Below are 13,373 nucleotides of genomic sequence, written 5' to 3' on the forward strand. Positions count from 1 at the left end.
TCGTGTGTTTTGGATTATTGGTTTTTTGTAATTTTATATGGTTGAATTTGTGGTTTGATTTCGTCGTGAGGGCCATCGAGGTGCTTTGAGATTTTCGTAGTATTTGTAGTTGATATGTGTTAGTGATCACACCTTGTTGGTTTGTGTATATATGAGTTTGGTGGTTGCTATAGTTGTTAAAATTGACCATGAGTTGTGTTGTGGCCGTGTGGGCCTCTATCTTATTATGTATTCAGGGAAGGTTGAATTGTTACAGGGGAGATGCTGCCAAAATTTTTCTTAGGACGTGACAATTTTATGGTATCAGAGCTTAGTATTATGGTCCATAGGTAGTTTTTTTTATTTTTTGTTGCATTTTTTGTCTATCTAATACCAATTTTATGGTATCAGAGTAGTTAGATCTTTCGAGATTTATAGTTGCATTTTTGTCGTCATTTCTTTTAAATTTTTCGTCGTATGTTAGTTACTCGATTCAGATTATAAGATGAGACAAACAGAGGCATGATCTCTAAGCATTGTAAGTAAAACTAAATAGTATATCTTAATTGTTTCCTAGAAATTTATAGTAGTAATATTAGCAGAGAATATTTGATTTTATTATGGCCTTGTACATCAGTATATTCGTTAGTTGACAGCAGTATTTCAGAGTTAGCTGCATCCAGAATGGAGGCAGATCATATTCCCTTCAGATACCCAGCCGACTCGTGTGGAGTTCGAACACGTTAAAGATACGACCAAAGCTGAGGCACAACAGAACGAGAAATCGGTCATTCAAAGCATAGTATTTTGGCACTATAGTAGGCAGATAGGAAATTAGGGGACCAAATTTTTATTAGTGGAGGAAGAATGTAATATCCTAGATATTTTAAGATTAGAACTAACCAATTAAAGGCTAAGTTTTAATTGGTTCGAATTAAGTGGTTTCATGATGGAAGAGAGTTTTGTCAAAATGGACGCGATGAGAAAATTCGTCTTGTAAAGACGAATCAAACAAAACTCGTTTGGATCAAATTGGAGATCATTTGGTTAGTGAACCAAGCAAATCAATTAATTACAGAAAACCCTAAATTTTAAACCCGTTTAACCCAAATCCAAACCCCGATTTTAGGAATTACTGTTACTCCTCAAAATAACTAACTAGCCGTGACTTTCTCTTCCGTCGTGCACGACCCGCACCCACGCCGCGTCCGGTCGCGCTCGCGTCCGCCGACGAGGAACTCGAAGAGGAAAACTATAAAGACAGCCGAGATGGATTCTCAGCCTGCTCGCGCCACGTTTGCCCTCGCAATCCTTCGCCAAAGTTATGTTCGCCCACCGCCCTACCGTGGGCCAACGTCGTGGCACCCTTTATCGCCCGCCGTGTGGAGAAGACCAGCGCCCTGCCGGTTGGTTCTCTGCCCTGATCCCGCCATCAACGATGGCAAAGTTATAAAAGGGAAGGATATGGAGAGACAAAGAGAACAACTTAATCCTTGTTTTCTTCTACATAGGGTCGGCGCCCACCCTTGGATCTTCTTCTCCCTTCTTGTGCTAGGGCCAGCGCCCAAGCACTTGCCTACTCCCTTCCTTGCTAGGGCCGGTGCCCAAGAGAAGAGGAAGAAGAAGAGATGGAAGAAAGGGGAGAGGAAGAAGAAGAGGCGCCACCTTCATCTTGTCCCTCTTTTCCTTCTCCTAGGACCGGCCACATCCTTCCTCTCTATCTCCTAGGGCCAGCGCCTCTAATCAAGGTTTTCCTTTGATTAGTGGAGGGTTGAAAAGGAGAGGAAGAAAGGAAGAGAGAAAGCCTTGGTTCTCCCTTGGTGGGTGGCGGCTTGGAGAGGAAAGGAAGGAAGGGAAGAAGAAAGGAAGATGAAGAAGAAGAAGCTTCTACCTGAGTTCTTGCCATCAGATAGAAGAGAGGAAAAGAAGGAATTTGATGGAGTCATCTTGGTAGATCGTTGTCCACACAACGTCCAAGAAGAGGAGAGGAATACAGCTGAAGATCAAGAGGTCTTCGAGTAAAGTACAATCATCTACACAACTTACAAAGAAGAAAGGTACAACTATTTATTCCGCTGGATAGTTATTTTGTTTTTCTTTGTATTGATCCTGAATACCAACACAAGAGCCTAATGATCTTATGCATCGATCAAGCATATGGTTGATCAAATATGAGGGTTGCTTGAAAAGAATCCGTCTTCGAAAAATTTTTATCTGGCAAGAATTGAACGAAACGGAATTCCAAGTTATCAACAGGAAGTTATATAATTGATTGCTCCTCGAAAATGGTCATTTGATCATGGACTTTAGAGTAGCAGTATGTGGCTTACACCAAGTAAATATTGATGTGCTCTTTTCTTGTGTTATTTATTTTCTGCTACAATTTTACACTACTCTGATTGTAAGAATTTACGAACATCTTATAAAATTCGAAAATGCTATTCACCCCTTCTAGCGCTCTCAACGATCTTACATTCTCAACTTCTTTCCCTTCACCTTTTTCAAGCAGCAAAAGATCACCGTTCGTCGAAAATTTTACTGCGCTGTGCTGTTGGAAAATAAGTTGCATCATTCGCCAACCATCGCCTTTGGTTCAGACGAACACTGCTTTCTCCAAGAAAACGCGAATGTAGCTCGGACTGTTCTTTTGCTTCGGACAGTCACACGAACACATGAGATTTTTATGAAGGGTAAAATGATAAATACACCGAGCCGAGGTTACATGATTTGTACAATCCAAAAGTCACCTATGCGATTTGGGTATTTCGCAAAATCATCTACACCGTTCGAGAAATTGCCGAATATTTATCCAGTACTCAAAAGAGAAAAAGAAATCATTTGAGCGGTTCATTTTTTTAAATTCACCACCTAAAAAAATTAGATATGCAAAAGAGAAGCGACTTAGGACCCATCCATAGAAATTAAGTTGAAGGAGAAGCCATGGCAACTCGACAATGCCACCGCTTCGGCGTCTTGGAATCTCTATCCTTTTTCTTCTTTGCCAGCCTCCCTTCTCTGTCATTTCTCGGGCATCTCTATTCTGTCTTCTCTTTCCTCTAGGTAAATTTACAAATGCCCCTTCAAAATTCACTACCTTTATCAAAATGCTCCTGACATTCTATCAATGTCAAGGCTTCCCCACAACTGTTATAATCTATTTTACGGTCAAAATAATCTCTCTTTGTTACATCATACACATCTTGATCTTAGGAGAAAACTATAAGATGTATATTTCATATATATTTTTTCCAAATATTTCATAGTATTCAATCTTAAATCGATTTAAGAACAAGACGTTTAGAAAAAAATAAAATATCGAGAAGCATTTTGAGGTGGCTTTTGAAAAATTTGTCTTCGTCGTCGTTATTTTGCACGCAGAGCGAATGGAACCCATTTCATTACCCCGCACGCAACTCACTCACGCGGTTCCACTTCCTCCTCTCCTCCTCCTCGATGGCCCAACCGATGCTTCGGTGCCCTGAGAACGCCTTCGTCTTCAACTCCACGCTGTGCGCGTGCGACCCAGGCAGGTGGGACGCGTACGACCTCGGCGGCGGCGGCCACTACTGTGCGATTCTAGAAACAGAGGATTGGGCGCTCGGGGGCGGACCGTGGCCGGCAGTGTCGGCGCCTCACCTCGACGCATGGCTTCCGCTGGACTCTCTGGGGCGCATGGCTCGGACAACGTCGGAGGCGGGGCCGCTGAAGGCGGCGGCGGCTGCCGCACTGCTCTGGTTGGCATTCTGGGCAGCCGTGAGATTGGGGAGCACAGACGGCGGCCGGAGCGCGTGGTTCCGGATCAGGTGGGGAATCTCCAGGCTCGATCGCTTCGACACCCAACATGAGCTGGTAATTAATTCGACAAAATTAATCTAGTTGCAATTTCAGTTAACCAGCTCTGATCTACCAGTCTTCTCGCAACATGAGCTGGTAATTAATTCGACAAAATAAATCTAGTTGCAATTTCGGTTAACCAGCTCTGATCTACCATTCTTCTCTTTAACTGCGCGCAGGAGGACAACAAAGTGGTAATGAAGAGAAAAACTGAGCTCGGAGGGGCATTTTCAGTAGCAAGATGGATTTTTCTCATTGGTTTACTTTCTTCGTAAGTTGTTAAAATCGATCCATTGTTGTCTAGCTAGAGGAACCACTCGACAACAGAGACAGAGCTAGCGTGGATTATTTAAGTACTTTCACTAAAATTAGATATTCCTATATATACTGCAGATTGATGTTTCAGCTCATCAGGAGAAGTCTGGAGATTCAGAGAGTCAGACCAAGCCATGCCAGTGACTTTAAATCATTCATCACTGATCTTGAATTCAATATAACCACCATTTCTAGCATGAGCTGCTTGCATTTACAGGGCCTCAATAAGTCAGTGATCCATAGTCGAGGTTCAGTACTACTCAACCAAAAGATCTTCGACTACTCTTGCTACGACACGAGCTTTGGACCCTTGATTTCGCTCAAGTGCGACAATTGCCAAGTCGCGAGAGGAGATTACTACGTTTCATGGCAGCTCATCGACCTTCCAAATGATCCTGCAGTCGCGGTTGGTTTTCGGTTCAATCTTTCGGCAAAGGGCCATGGCGACTCCAGCCATGTGAGCTATGCCAGCGGCACACTGAGCGCAGCAAGCTACTTGCAGAAGAAAGCAGCAACACTTCGAGGACCTGATGCAAATATCTTGAAGATTCATTTGTTCCAGCAGAAATTTGTTCCCAAAAACTTTACACTGATTCAGCCTTTGGTCCATGATTTCCTTCCCGGTTCATATTTTCACGAGACCAGCGAGCTTCAAGCTTCTCTCCAGAGTCCCAAAGATGGAGTGCTCAACTCTGCATTATACATCCACTGCCTTTCTGATTTCATTCTGGAGATCGACAAAGAAAACGTTTTTGGAATTGGTAGGCAGTACTGCATGCTGCTGCTGTTACTGCATGCTGCAGTACTAAATTCTTCTTACATCGTTAATTTCTGACTGAATTTGTTTGATGCAGTGATTAATTTTCTTTCGGAGTGCGGTGGCATTTATGCTGTCACCCTTGGAGTTTTCCTGTCTCTATTACATCAGGCAAGAATATAATTTTCTTGTGTTGATCGTTTCTGACTTTAGTTAATCAGAACTCCAAACATCCTCAGATTTAAGCATTAATTATGAATCATTCATGCCACTGCCACACAACTATATCTCAAGTAACTGACTATGTGCCACAGTGCGAGTCCGGAATCAAGAAGCTGCAGTCTGAACATTGCATGATGCGGGACATCCAAAGACACAGGCGTGCCCAAAAGCACTGGGATAAGGTACTTAATTATCGATCTTATATATCGAAGTGACTCGATCGGTAGTAACTCATCATTTCATACATGTAGTTGAGGATCTATGTCAAGTACAGATGGGGAAGAAGCAACTTGAACAGGAGAAGTATGAGAAAGGGAAGAAGCAATTCAGTCATGCACACTTTATATGCAATTGGATCTCTCCACATAAAAAGGCAAATAATAAGTAGATACGACCCTAATCAGATGGTATAGCTTCTTTTCTGTTACATATGTTAATTGTAGTTTGTATGAATGTATCTTGCTGAATGATTCTTTAATTCGAGCATATCTTAATACGACAGAAAATTAAAATAATGTCCCTAAACAATACCTCGTGCGTTTACGTCGCATATTTTAAAGTAACTTTGATCAAAATTCTATCATCGTATAATAATTTTAATCAAAATTATAATATTTAAGAAAGAGCAATTTTGATATAACTATTCTAAGATAATTAAAATTGAATCAAAGGCGCTATATATTCTAAGGGTCTAGGGCTTTCCTAAGGGTTAGGTGTCTAGGTGCCACTCTTATACAATCGTAGTTTTCCATTACTTTTGAGAGGGACTCCAAAATATAGTAGAGACACTTGATTAAGGGTGCTAATAATTTAATCTTCGATATATATGGAATTTTGGAGAATATTGGAGTTTTGGATGTTAAATTATTCGATAAAGTGTTATTTTGATAAACTTTCAAAGAGGATCAATTATTATCGAATGGTGACTGGTATTAGGAAACCTTAACTAGAACTAGTAGGAGCTGAAACTTAATTTCCAAATGCTGGGGGATAAAGCAAAAAACTTTTAGTAAGCACGGATCAAAGTGAAAATTTTCCAATTCCGCTACTTGACGTGTCGCTATTCGCTATCCTGAATTGACCACGTAGCCTTGTTTCCTCCCTGCTGCTTCGTAAAGCCGACTCGTGTCCAACGGCTTCCTGACCGCTTGCACTCCCTACGCAATCCCACTGGCTTCCTTCATTTTCATCGCGCATCGGATCCATTCTCGTTCGACGACGGCAGCGGCAGCGGCGGCTGAACCCTAAATGGCCACCGAAATGGTTTCCATCTCCGACGAACCAGCGGAGAATGCCGAAGAGAAAGCGTCGCTGCGAGCAGCAGGAGTATCCGGAGGGTGGGCGAATGTGGTCTGGCAACTGGCCAAGAAGGCCGCGGTCGCAGGAGCCGCTATGGCCTCCGCTCCCATCGTGATTCCTCCCTACTGCATAGCCTCCACCCTAGGACTGGCACTAGCCTTCCCCTTTTGCGTCTACCTGGCTACCATCGCCGCCACCGAGAAGGCCATGGCCTCCCTCCTCCCGCCAACTCCGGAAAACCAAACTGACGAAGAAGAATTAGGGTACCGGAACAACATCGTCGAGATCAGCCCATCGTCAGAGGGTGAATTCACAGCATCCCTCAGCGAGCAAGTATCTGCAATCGATGTTTCTTCAGAAACCGAGACGGTGGAGCCTCCCATGGCGGCGAGCACGGAGCCAGCCTCCGCCATGACCGAGACGCCTATATATGAGGTAATTATCATTATTTTACATTTTCTAAAATTCTTTTATTGTGAATTCGAATTCAATTCGTCCTATCTCTTTAATTTGTTCCAAGTCCCAAATTCCAATTTCTCGATAGAACCTTTTCAGTTTCAAAATTGATTTTTTTTCCGCTCAAATTTATTGCGTCCGATTTCTTTGCTTCAAGTCCTGAATTTCACTTTCTTGATAGAAAATTTTTCATTTTTAAAATAGATTTTTTCCAATTTTGGCCCGACTTCTTTATTCGAATTCCTAAATTCACCGTCTTGATCGAAATCCGAGCATTTTCATTTCGAATTCACTACGTCCGATTTTTTTTTTCTGGGAGTGGAAAACTCGACTTTCTTAACAAAAACATGAGCATTGTCCTCTTCAAAATTGATCCTTTTAGTTCGTTGCGTTCGATTTCTTCCGAAGTTCTAAACTCCACTTTCTCGATCGAAAACTGAGCATTCTCATTATCCAAGTCTTTTTTTTTCTACATCTAAATTCTGTGAAAGTACAGAAGGTGGAGGAGAAAAGGAAGGACGCGATATGGAAAGAGATCTCAGCGCTGCGAACCATAATGGGTTACAGAGCTGCACTGCAGCCTTCCGCAGTAGACGAACTCCGAGCTCTCTATGTCTTCATCGGCATTAAACCTCCTTTCTCCTTGAAGGACTCTAGCGCGATGGAGATCATGGATAAGCTTCAGTTCCTCAAATTTCTTCTTGGAGTAAACTGATCGATCAGGAACAAATTTAAGGAATCCTCAAAATTTATGTTGAAACTTAATAGAAATTGTCAGCTAAGAGATTACTTGTACTGTCTCCTATATCTTCTTTTCTTTTTCCTAAAAGAAATGTAGTGGCAATAATCTTGATGTATGACGAGTGTTACTTCAGCTAGACAATCGTGAAGCACCTTGTTCATCGCCACTTAAAGTAGAGCAAAAAAAATGTAAGCTTTATGTCACCTTTTTCTCATTATCTGTCCATCCTTAAATGAATTAAAGAAAATGAAGGATAAATTTTTTCTTATCGTTCTTTAACTATTTGTAAGTGATTTATCAGTTGGTTACATGAAGCGATCATTTGATAAGGGCGTTACGTTGAAAGAAAGAGGACAATTGCCTATCAAGAACAAGAGCATGTTACTCCAAACCTGCTGTAGTTAACCTTAAATTTTCATTGCCGTGGCAATTTACTTATTTATAATGTCGTATCTTTTTTCAAAACTTCCTCTATTTTGATTCAAGGGAATATGGATCAGTATTTCTAAATCGAGGAGGCTAGACTGAGAAAAAAAGGTCAAAGTTTGGTTAAGCTTTGTTAGATTTTTTGTGCAGGAGAATTATTTTTTTAACCGTATGAATTTTAAATTAGATGAACTCAACTGACTAAAAAGAAAATAAATCATGCAGGTTCTAATTACATAAAAATAAAATAAAAATTAGATGCAAAAAAATAGAAGCGATGCACCTAAATGCAATAGAGTCGTCATCGTCTCAAGCATCATCTATAACTCCAAATACGGGAGATGAAAATGTAGAAATGTGAGAGAGGAAGAAGAATAGGAGGCAGATCTTTTGTAGGAGGTAAGATAACGCCATCGTAATCTCTCTCTAATGGGGAAGAAGGGATATTTGTCAGAATAGCTAATCCTACGAGATTATGCCCTATATATAATACCTAAGTTAGCCCATAGATAATAATGATGTGGGTTAATGAGTTCTACCTTTGTGAACCCCACATGATGTGTAACACCCCCCTTCCTATAGGGGATGCTACTTACTTTAGCATTATTAATCTAATGATAGAAATTATTATCCATGATTTTATTTAAAACATCCTGAAGAATTGCATAAACTTCCAAGAGTATTCAAAGACTAAGTTACTATTCTTAATTAACAGAAAAATTGTCCAAACAAAAAAGATGCAGAAGCAAATTAATATAAAAGACATAATCAATACTAAGCATGCATGCTTTTTATTTATTTATTCTAATCCGCGGTTCCGCCGCCACACACATCGAACACTGCTCCTGCTGTCTCTCGTCGCTTAAAGCTTTTCTTTACCTCTATCTGCAGTATAAGGAATGCAACTATAAGCAAAGCTTAGTAAGTACATACCTAATCTCACAAAATAACGAAAATCATTGCATGCATTCTTTTGGAATTAAACAGGAAAGGACTTGTAATTATAAAGACATGTACTTAAGCAGAAACTACCTGAACATGGAAATACTTGTATTGCATAGAAAATTTCTAAACTTCTTTATATTTGAAAATTCATACATTTGAAAATAAGTAAACATACTTATGGGCCCTGGCGGAGTATCAATGCGCGCATCTCTGATAGAAATCGGGGTAGCTAGCCACCGAATGCTACCAGAGGACTTATCTTATTAGGCGACCTTTGGCCTGGAATTCCTTTCCTTATGGGCAAACCTTTGACCCGGAATTCATTGTGGGCGAACCTTTGGTCCGATACCCGCTTTTTAAAAGTAAAATACATTTCTTTACATATCATAAAGTTCTTATACTTTTACTTACTATATCTTTGTCCTTTCATTAATCATTTATCATGCTTTACTTCCATCCTAAATAGGAAGAATAATTTACATATTCATGGTTAAATCCTAAATCATGCTATGGAAAGAACATATATATTCCTATTTTAACATGAATCATACTAGAGGAAGAACACATAAATACATTCATATTCAACATAAATCATGTCATGGAAAGAGCATACATATAAATACACATTCATGTTTAACAGAAATCATATCATGGAAAGTTTAACATAATCATGCGAAAGAACAATACGAAAATAACTTATACTGCAGGTGAGATATACTTACCTTATCTACTCAAAAGGTTTTTAACGTAAAGATGGTGAAATCAAGAATCGTCTACACGCGCTCTAGCGTCGAAGTGCTCTCCACGCGGATGTATGTGAGCCCCTTTATTTCACGTAAACCGATTAGAGTTTAAACCCTACAGCAAGCTAATCGTAATCTAATTAACTTAATCGATTTCCTAACTCAACAATTAGCTAATCAAACTGATTAAACTAATATATCATTAAACTTAATTAATCTAGATTAATAATTCTAATTAACCAGCTTAATCAAATGAACCTTAATTCATTACCTAATGCTCTTAATTAATCCTACTAGATTAATTAACCTAATTAAAATCCTGAAATAAATCACTTACTATATTTAATTAACCCCGTTAATTAATCAGGTGGTCCTCGTCTTCTTCGCGTGAACAGGGCCAAACAGGGCAGGGGCGTCGGCTGGCTATGTGCGTCGGCTGGCCGCTCGTTTCTTCACGTGGCGGCAGCGAAGGCAGAGCAAAGAGGAGACGACAGCGATGTCGACGGCGATCCACTGGCGTCTGCGGTTCCTTCTTCTCCGACGACGGACAGCCGTGGCAAGGAGGCGGCGGCTGCTCTGCTTCTCCACGCGGCGGGCGGCGAAGGGCGTCTTCACGCGGCGGCCGGAAGCAGGGTGTCGGCGGAGGTGGCTTCGAAGGAGAGGAGGTGGCTTCCGGCGTCCCGCAGCGGTGGCTCCGGCTGGTGAGGAAGGCGGTGTGAGGAAAGGGGGGAGGCGGCGCGTCGCGGCGGACGCGAGCAGAGGGAAAGGAGGAGGCGGGCTGGTGGCTAGGGATTTGGTCGCGGCCTCTTCTTATATCCCTCATCCTCGGTCCGTTCCGAGTTTTTCGCCGGCGGACTCGGGCGGCGGTGGACCGAGCGCGGGCGCGGGCGCACGGACGTAGGCGCGAGCGGGAGAAACAATGCACGACGTTTAATTATTTTGAGGAGTGCACAGTAACCCAAACCCGATTAAATCTAAACCACTGGCTAAACCCAATTAAAACAATTGAACCCATTACTGTAGTGAACTGGGTCCAATTTTGGTTCGCATGGTTCACTAACCAAACGACCTCCGATTTGATCCAAACCAGTTTTGTTGGATTCGTCTTCACGAGACGAACCTTTTTATCTATTTTATTTTATCAAACTTCCTTCTATCCTTTAACTAAATGACCTTTATTCCAATTTTAAATCTAATTAACAATCTTAAAAATAGAGAAAAATAATACGGGTGTTACAATCTCCCATCCTTATAAAAGTTTCGTCCTCGAAACTTAAAACAACTCCCAAGGACAATTTACTTTAGTTAAATATCGCGGAGTTGTTTATAAATGGCTTTGTCTCCCTTGCTGATTCATCAAAGTATTGATGGTCTACTGCTGTTCAGTGATCTAACGCTGGAGATCAGCTACCAGTTGCGCCAGGTCAAGCTGATTGGTGGTTTCATTCGTTCTGTTACTCTTTCTAGCCATACTCCTAACAACAAGCAGGCTAGTGTAAGAGTTCATTGGTTTCTCCTTAGTATGCATGCGTCCTAAGGTAAGATTTCTGTATCGTCCTATATGCATTATTTTTTCTAAGGTAAGAACACGCTTCCATTATGCATAGTTTATTCTACATAATATTCTAAGTAACATTCTTTACTATATAAAGCAATAAGTAAGCTTACTAATATAAGTCTAACTATCCCCATGTTACCAACCCCTATGTATATATACATGTATATATCATGGAAGATCATCTTGTTTGGGGGGGTTTCATCTTTCATAAATTAGGTTTCCCCCTACTAACTTAGGTGAAGATTCACTCTCACCTATCATATGTATGATCTACTCCAACTTCCACTAGTATAACAATCCTTATCTTCATCTTTATTCCATCTTTACTGATCACATTTACCCTAAATAGAAGCTAGATAGGTTGTTACTGCTTCTACCAAGGCAGACATCAAAGCGATGGTAAATAGAAACCCTATCTGCAAAGTCCTGACATGATCGTCCTGAGGTGCATCAGGAACTATAGGAGAAGGATTCTCCGGTATCTCATCAGGATCTTCTACAGTCTCCTCTAGGTCCTCATCCGGATCTTCTTCTTCAAGATCCTCATCTGAAACTTCTCCTTCATCACCATCTTCCAGATTCTGTTCTATCTCCATTTGATCCTCGACCTCCTCAGGGTCCTCCTCTATCTCAGGTTCCTCCTCAAACACATATTCCATGATTTCTGGGTCATATTCGTTGTCTTCGGAGTCTGACCCAGATTCTCCCAGATCTTCTGGAAACTCGTGTTGCAACAGTAGCCTGCACAGCTCAGCGTATGCGAGGCGACAACCATACCGACCCCAAATCCCCTGTGCCACTGTCCTTGCGCGCTTGGGTAAAGCACGCATCAGTGTCCTGGTTTGATGGTCGTTTATCACGGGAAACCCCTCATGTTCAAGCTTCCAGAAAATTCTATTCAATCTTCCCATGATTCCTTGAATTCCAAGGACTGGACTATACTCAACTGTCTCTAGCTCTTCATACAGCTCCTCCAATCGCTCATTATAACGAGCCATGCTGTTCCTGAGACATGTGCATCAAGTCAAATGGAGTACATTCCTATTCATTCTTGTTACTCCTTCTTGTAACACCCCCCTTCCTACATATAGGGGATGCTACTTACTTTAGCATTATTAATCTAATGATAGAAATTATTATCCATGATTTTATTTAAAACATCCTGAAGAATTGCATAAACTTCCAAGGGTATTCAAAGACTAAGTTACTATTCTTAATTAACAGAAAAATTGTTCAAACAAAAAAGATGCGGAAGCAAATTAATATAAAAGACATAATCAATACTAAGCATGGTTTTTATTTATTTATTCTAATCCGCGGTTCCGCCGCCACACACATCGAACACTGCTCCTGCTGCCTCCCGTCGCTTAACGCTTTTCTTTACCTCTATCTGCAGTATAAGGAATGCAACTATAAGCAAAGCTTAGTAAGTACATACCTAATCTCACAAAACAACGAAAATCATTGCATGCATTCTTTTGTAATTAAACAGGAAATAACTTGTAGTTATAAAGACATGTACTTAAGCAGAAACTACCTGAACATGGAAATACTTGTATTGCATAGAAAATTTCTAAACTTCTTTATATTTGAAAATTCATACATTTGAAAATAAGTAAACATACTTAAACATACTTATGGGCCCTGGCGGAGTATCAATGCGCGCATCTCTGATAGAACTCGGGGTAGCTAGCCACCGAATGCTACCAGAGGACTTATCTTATCAGGCGACCTTTGGCCTGGAATTCCTTTCCTTATGGGCGAACCTTTGGCCCGGAATTCATTGTGGGCGAACCTTTGGCCCGATACCCGCCTCTTAAAAGTAAAATACATTTCTTTACATATCATAAAGTTCTTATACTTTTACTTACTATATCTTTGTCCTTTCATCAATCATTTATCATGCTTTACTTCCATCCTAAATAGGAAGAATAATTTACATATTCATGGTTAAATCCTAAATCATGCTATGGAAAGAACATATATATATTCCTATTTTAACATGAATCATACTAGAGGAAGAACACATAAATACATTCACGTCTAACATAAATCATGTCATGGAAAGAGCATACATATAAATACATTCATGTTTAA

General features: G+C 40.7%; 2 protein-coding genes across 2 annotated transcripts; both read left to right on the forward strand.

Moving 5' to 3' along the window:
• Positions 1–1,248: 1,248 nt before the first annotated feature.
• Positions 1,249–5,520, forward strand: LOC141837400 (uncharacterized). Its single transcript, XM_074724811.1, has 7 exons — positions 1,249–1,425; positions 3,358–3,828; positions 3,993–4,084; positions 4,207–4,889; positions 4,983–5,056; positions 5,200–5,289; positions 5,359–5,520. Exons 1-7 carry the CDS (start codon positions 1,249–1,251, stop codon positions 5,518–5,520), a joined length of 1,749 nt encoding a protein of 582 aa, XP_074580912.1.
• An 835-nt stretch (positions 5,521–6,355) lies between these two features.
• On the forward strand, positions 6,356–7,577 carry LOC141837869 (uncharacterized). The gene is made up of 2 exons (XM_074725237.1): positions 6,356–6,841; positions 7,359–7,577. The coding sequence occupies exons 1-2, from the start codon at positions 6,356–6,358 to the stop codon at positions 7,575–7,577; spliced, it is 705 nt and encodes a 234-aa protein (XP_074581338.1).
• The last annotated feature ends 5,796 nt before the right edge of the window (positions 7,578–13,373 follow it).

Source organism: Curcuma longa, chromosome 11 (assembly GCF_044706935.1).
Source record: "Curcuma longa cultivar G26 ecotype Majalengka, Jawa Barat chromosome 11, ITB_CL_G26_1.1, whole genome shotgun sequence".
Taxonomy (NCBI): Eukaryota; Viridiplantae; Streptophyta; class Magnoliopsida; order Zingiberales; family Zingiberaceae; genus Curcuma; species Curcuma longa.

What these genes read in the sequence shown, in the direction of transcription:
- LOC141837400 (XM_074724811.1), top strand. Translation starts at nt 1,249, where the DNA reads ATGGATTCTCAGCCTGCTCGCGCCACGTTTGCCCTCGCAATCCTTCGC. An exon ending in CCGCCATCAACGATGGCAAA is followed by an intron (nt 1,426 to 3,357) that starts GTTATAAAAGGG and finishes TTTTGCACGCAG; the next exon opens with AGCGAATGGAACCCATTTCA. An exon ending in TCGACACCCAACATGAGCTG is followed by an intron (nt 3,829 to 3,992) that starts GTAATTAATTCG and finishes AACTGCGCGCAG; the next exon opens with GAGGACAACAAAGTGGTAAT.
- LOC141837869 (XM_074725237.1), top strand. Translation starts at nt 6,356, where the DNA reads ATGGCCACCGAAATGGTTTCCATCTCCGACGAACCAGCGGAGAATGCC. An exon ending in CCGAGACGCCTATATATGAG is followed by an intron (nt 6,842 to 7,358) that starts GTAATTATCATT and finishes GTGAAAGTACAG; the next exon opens with AAGGTGGAGGAGAAAAGGAA.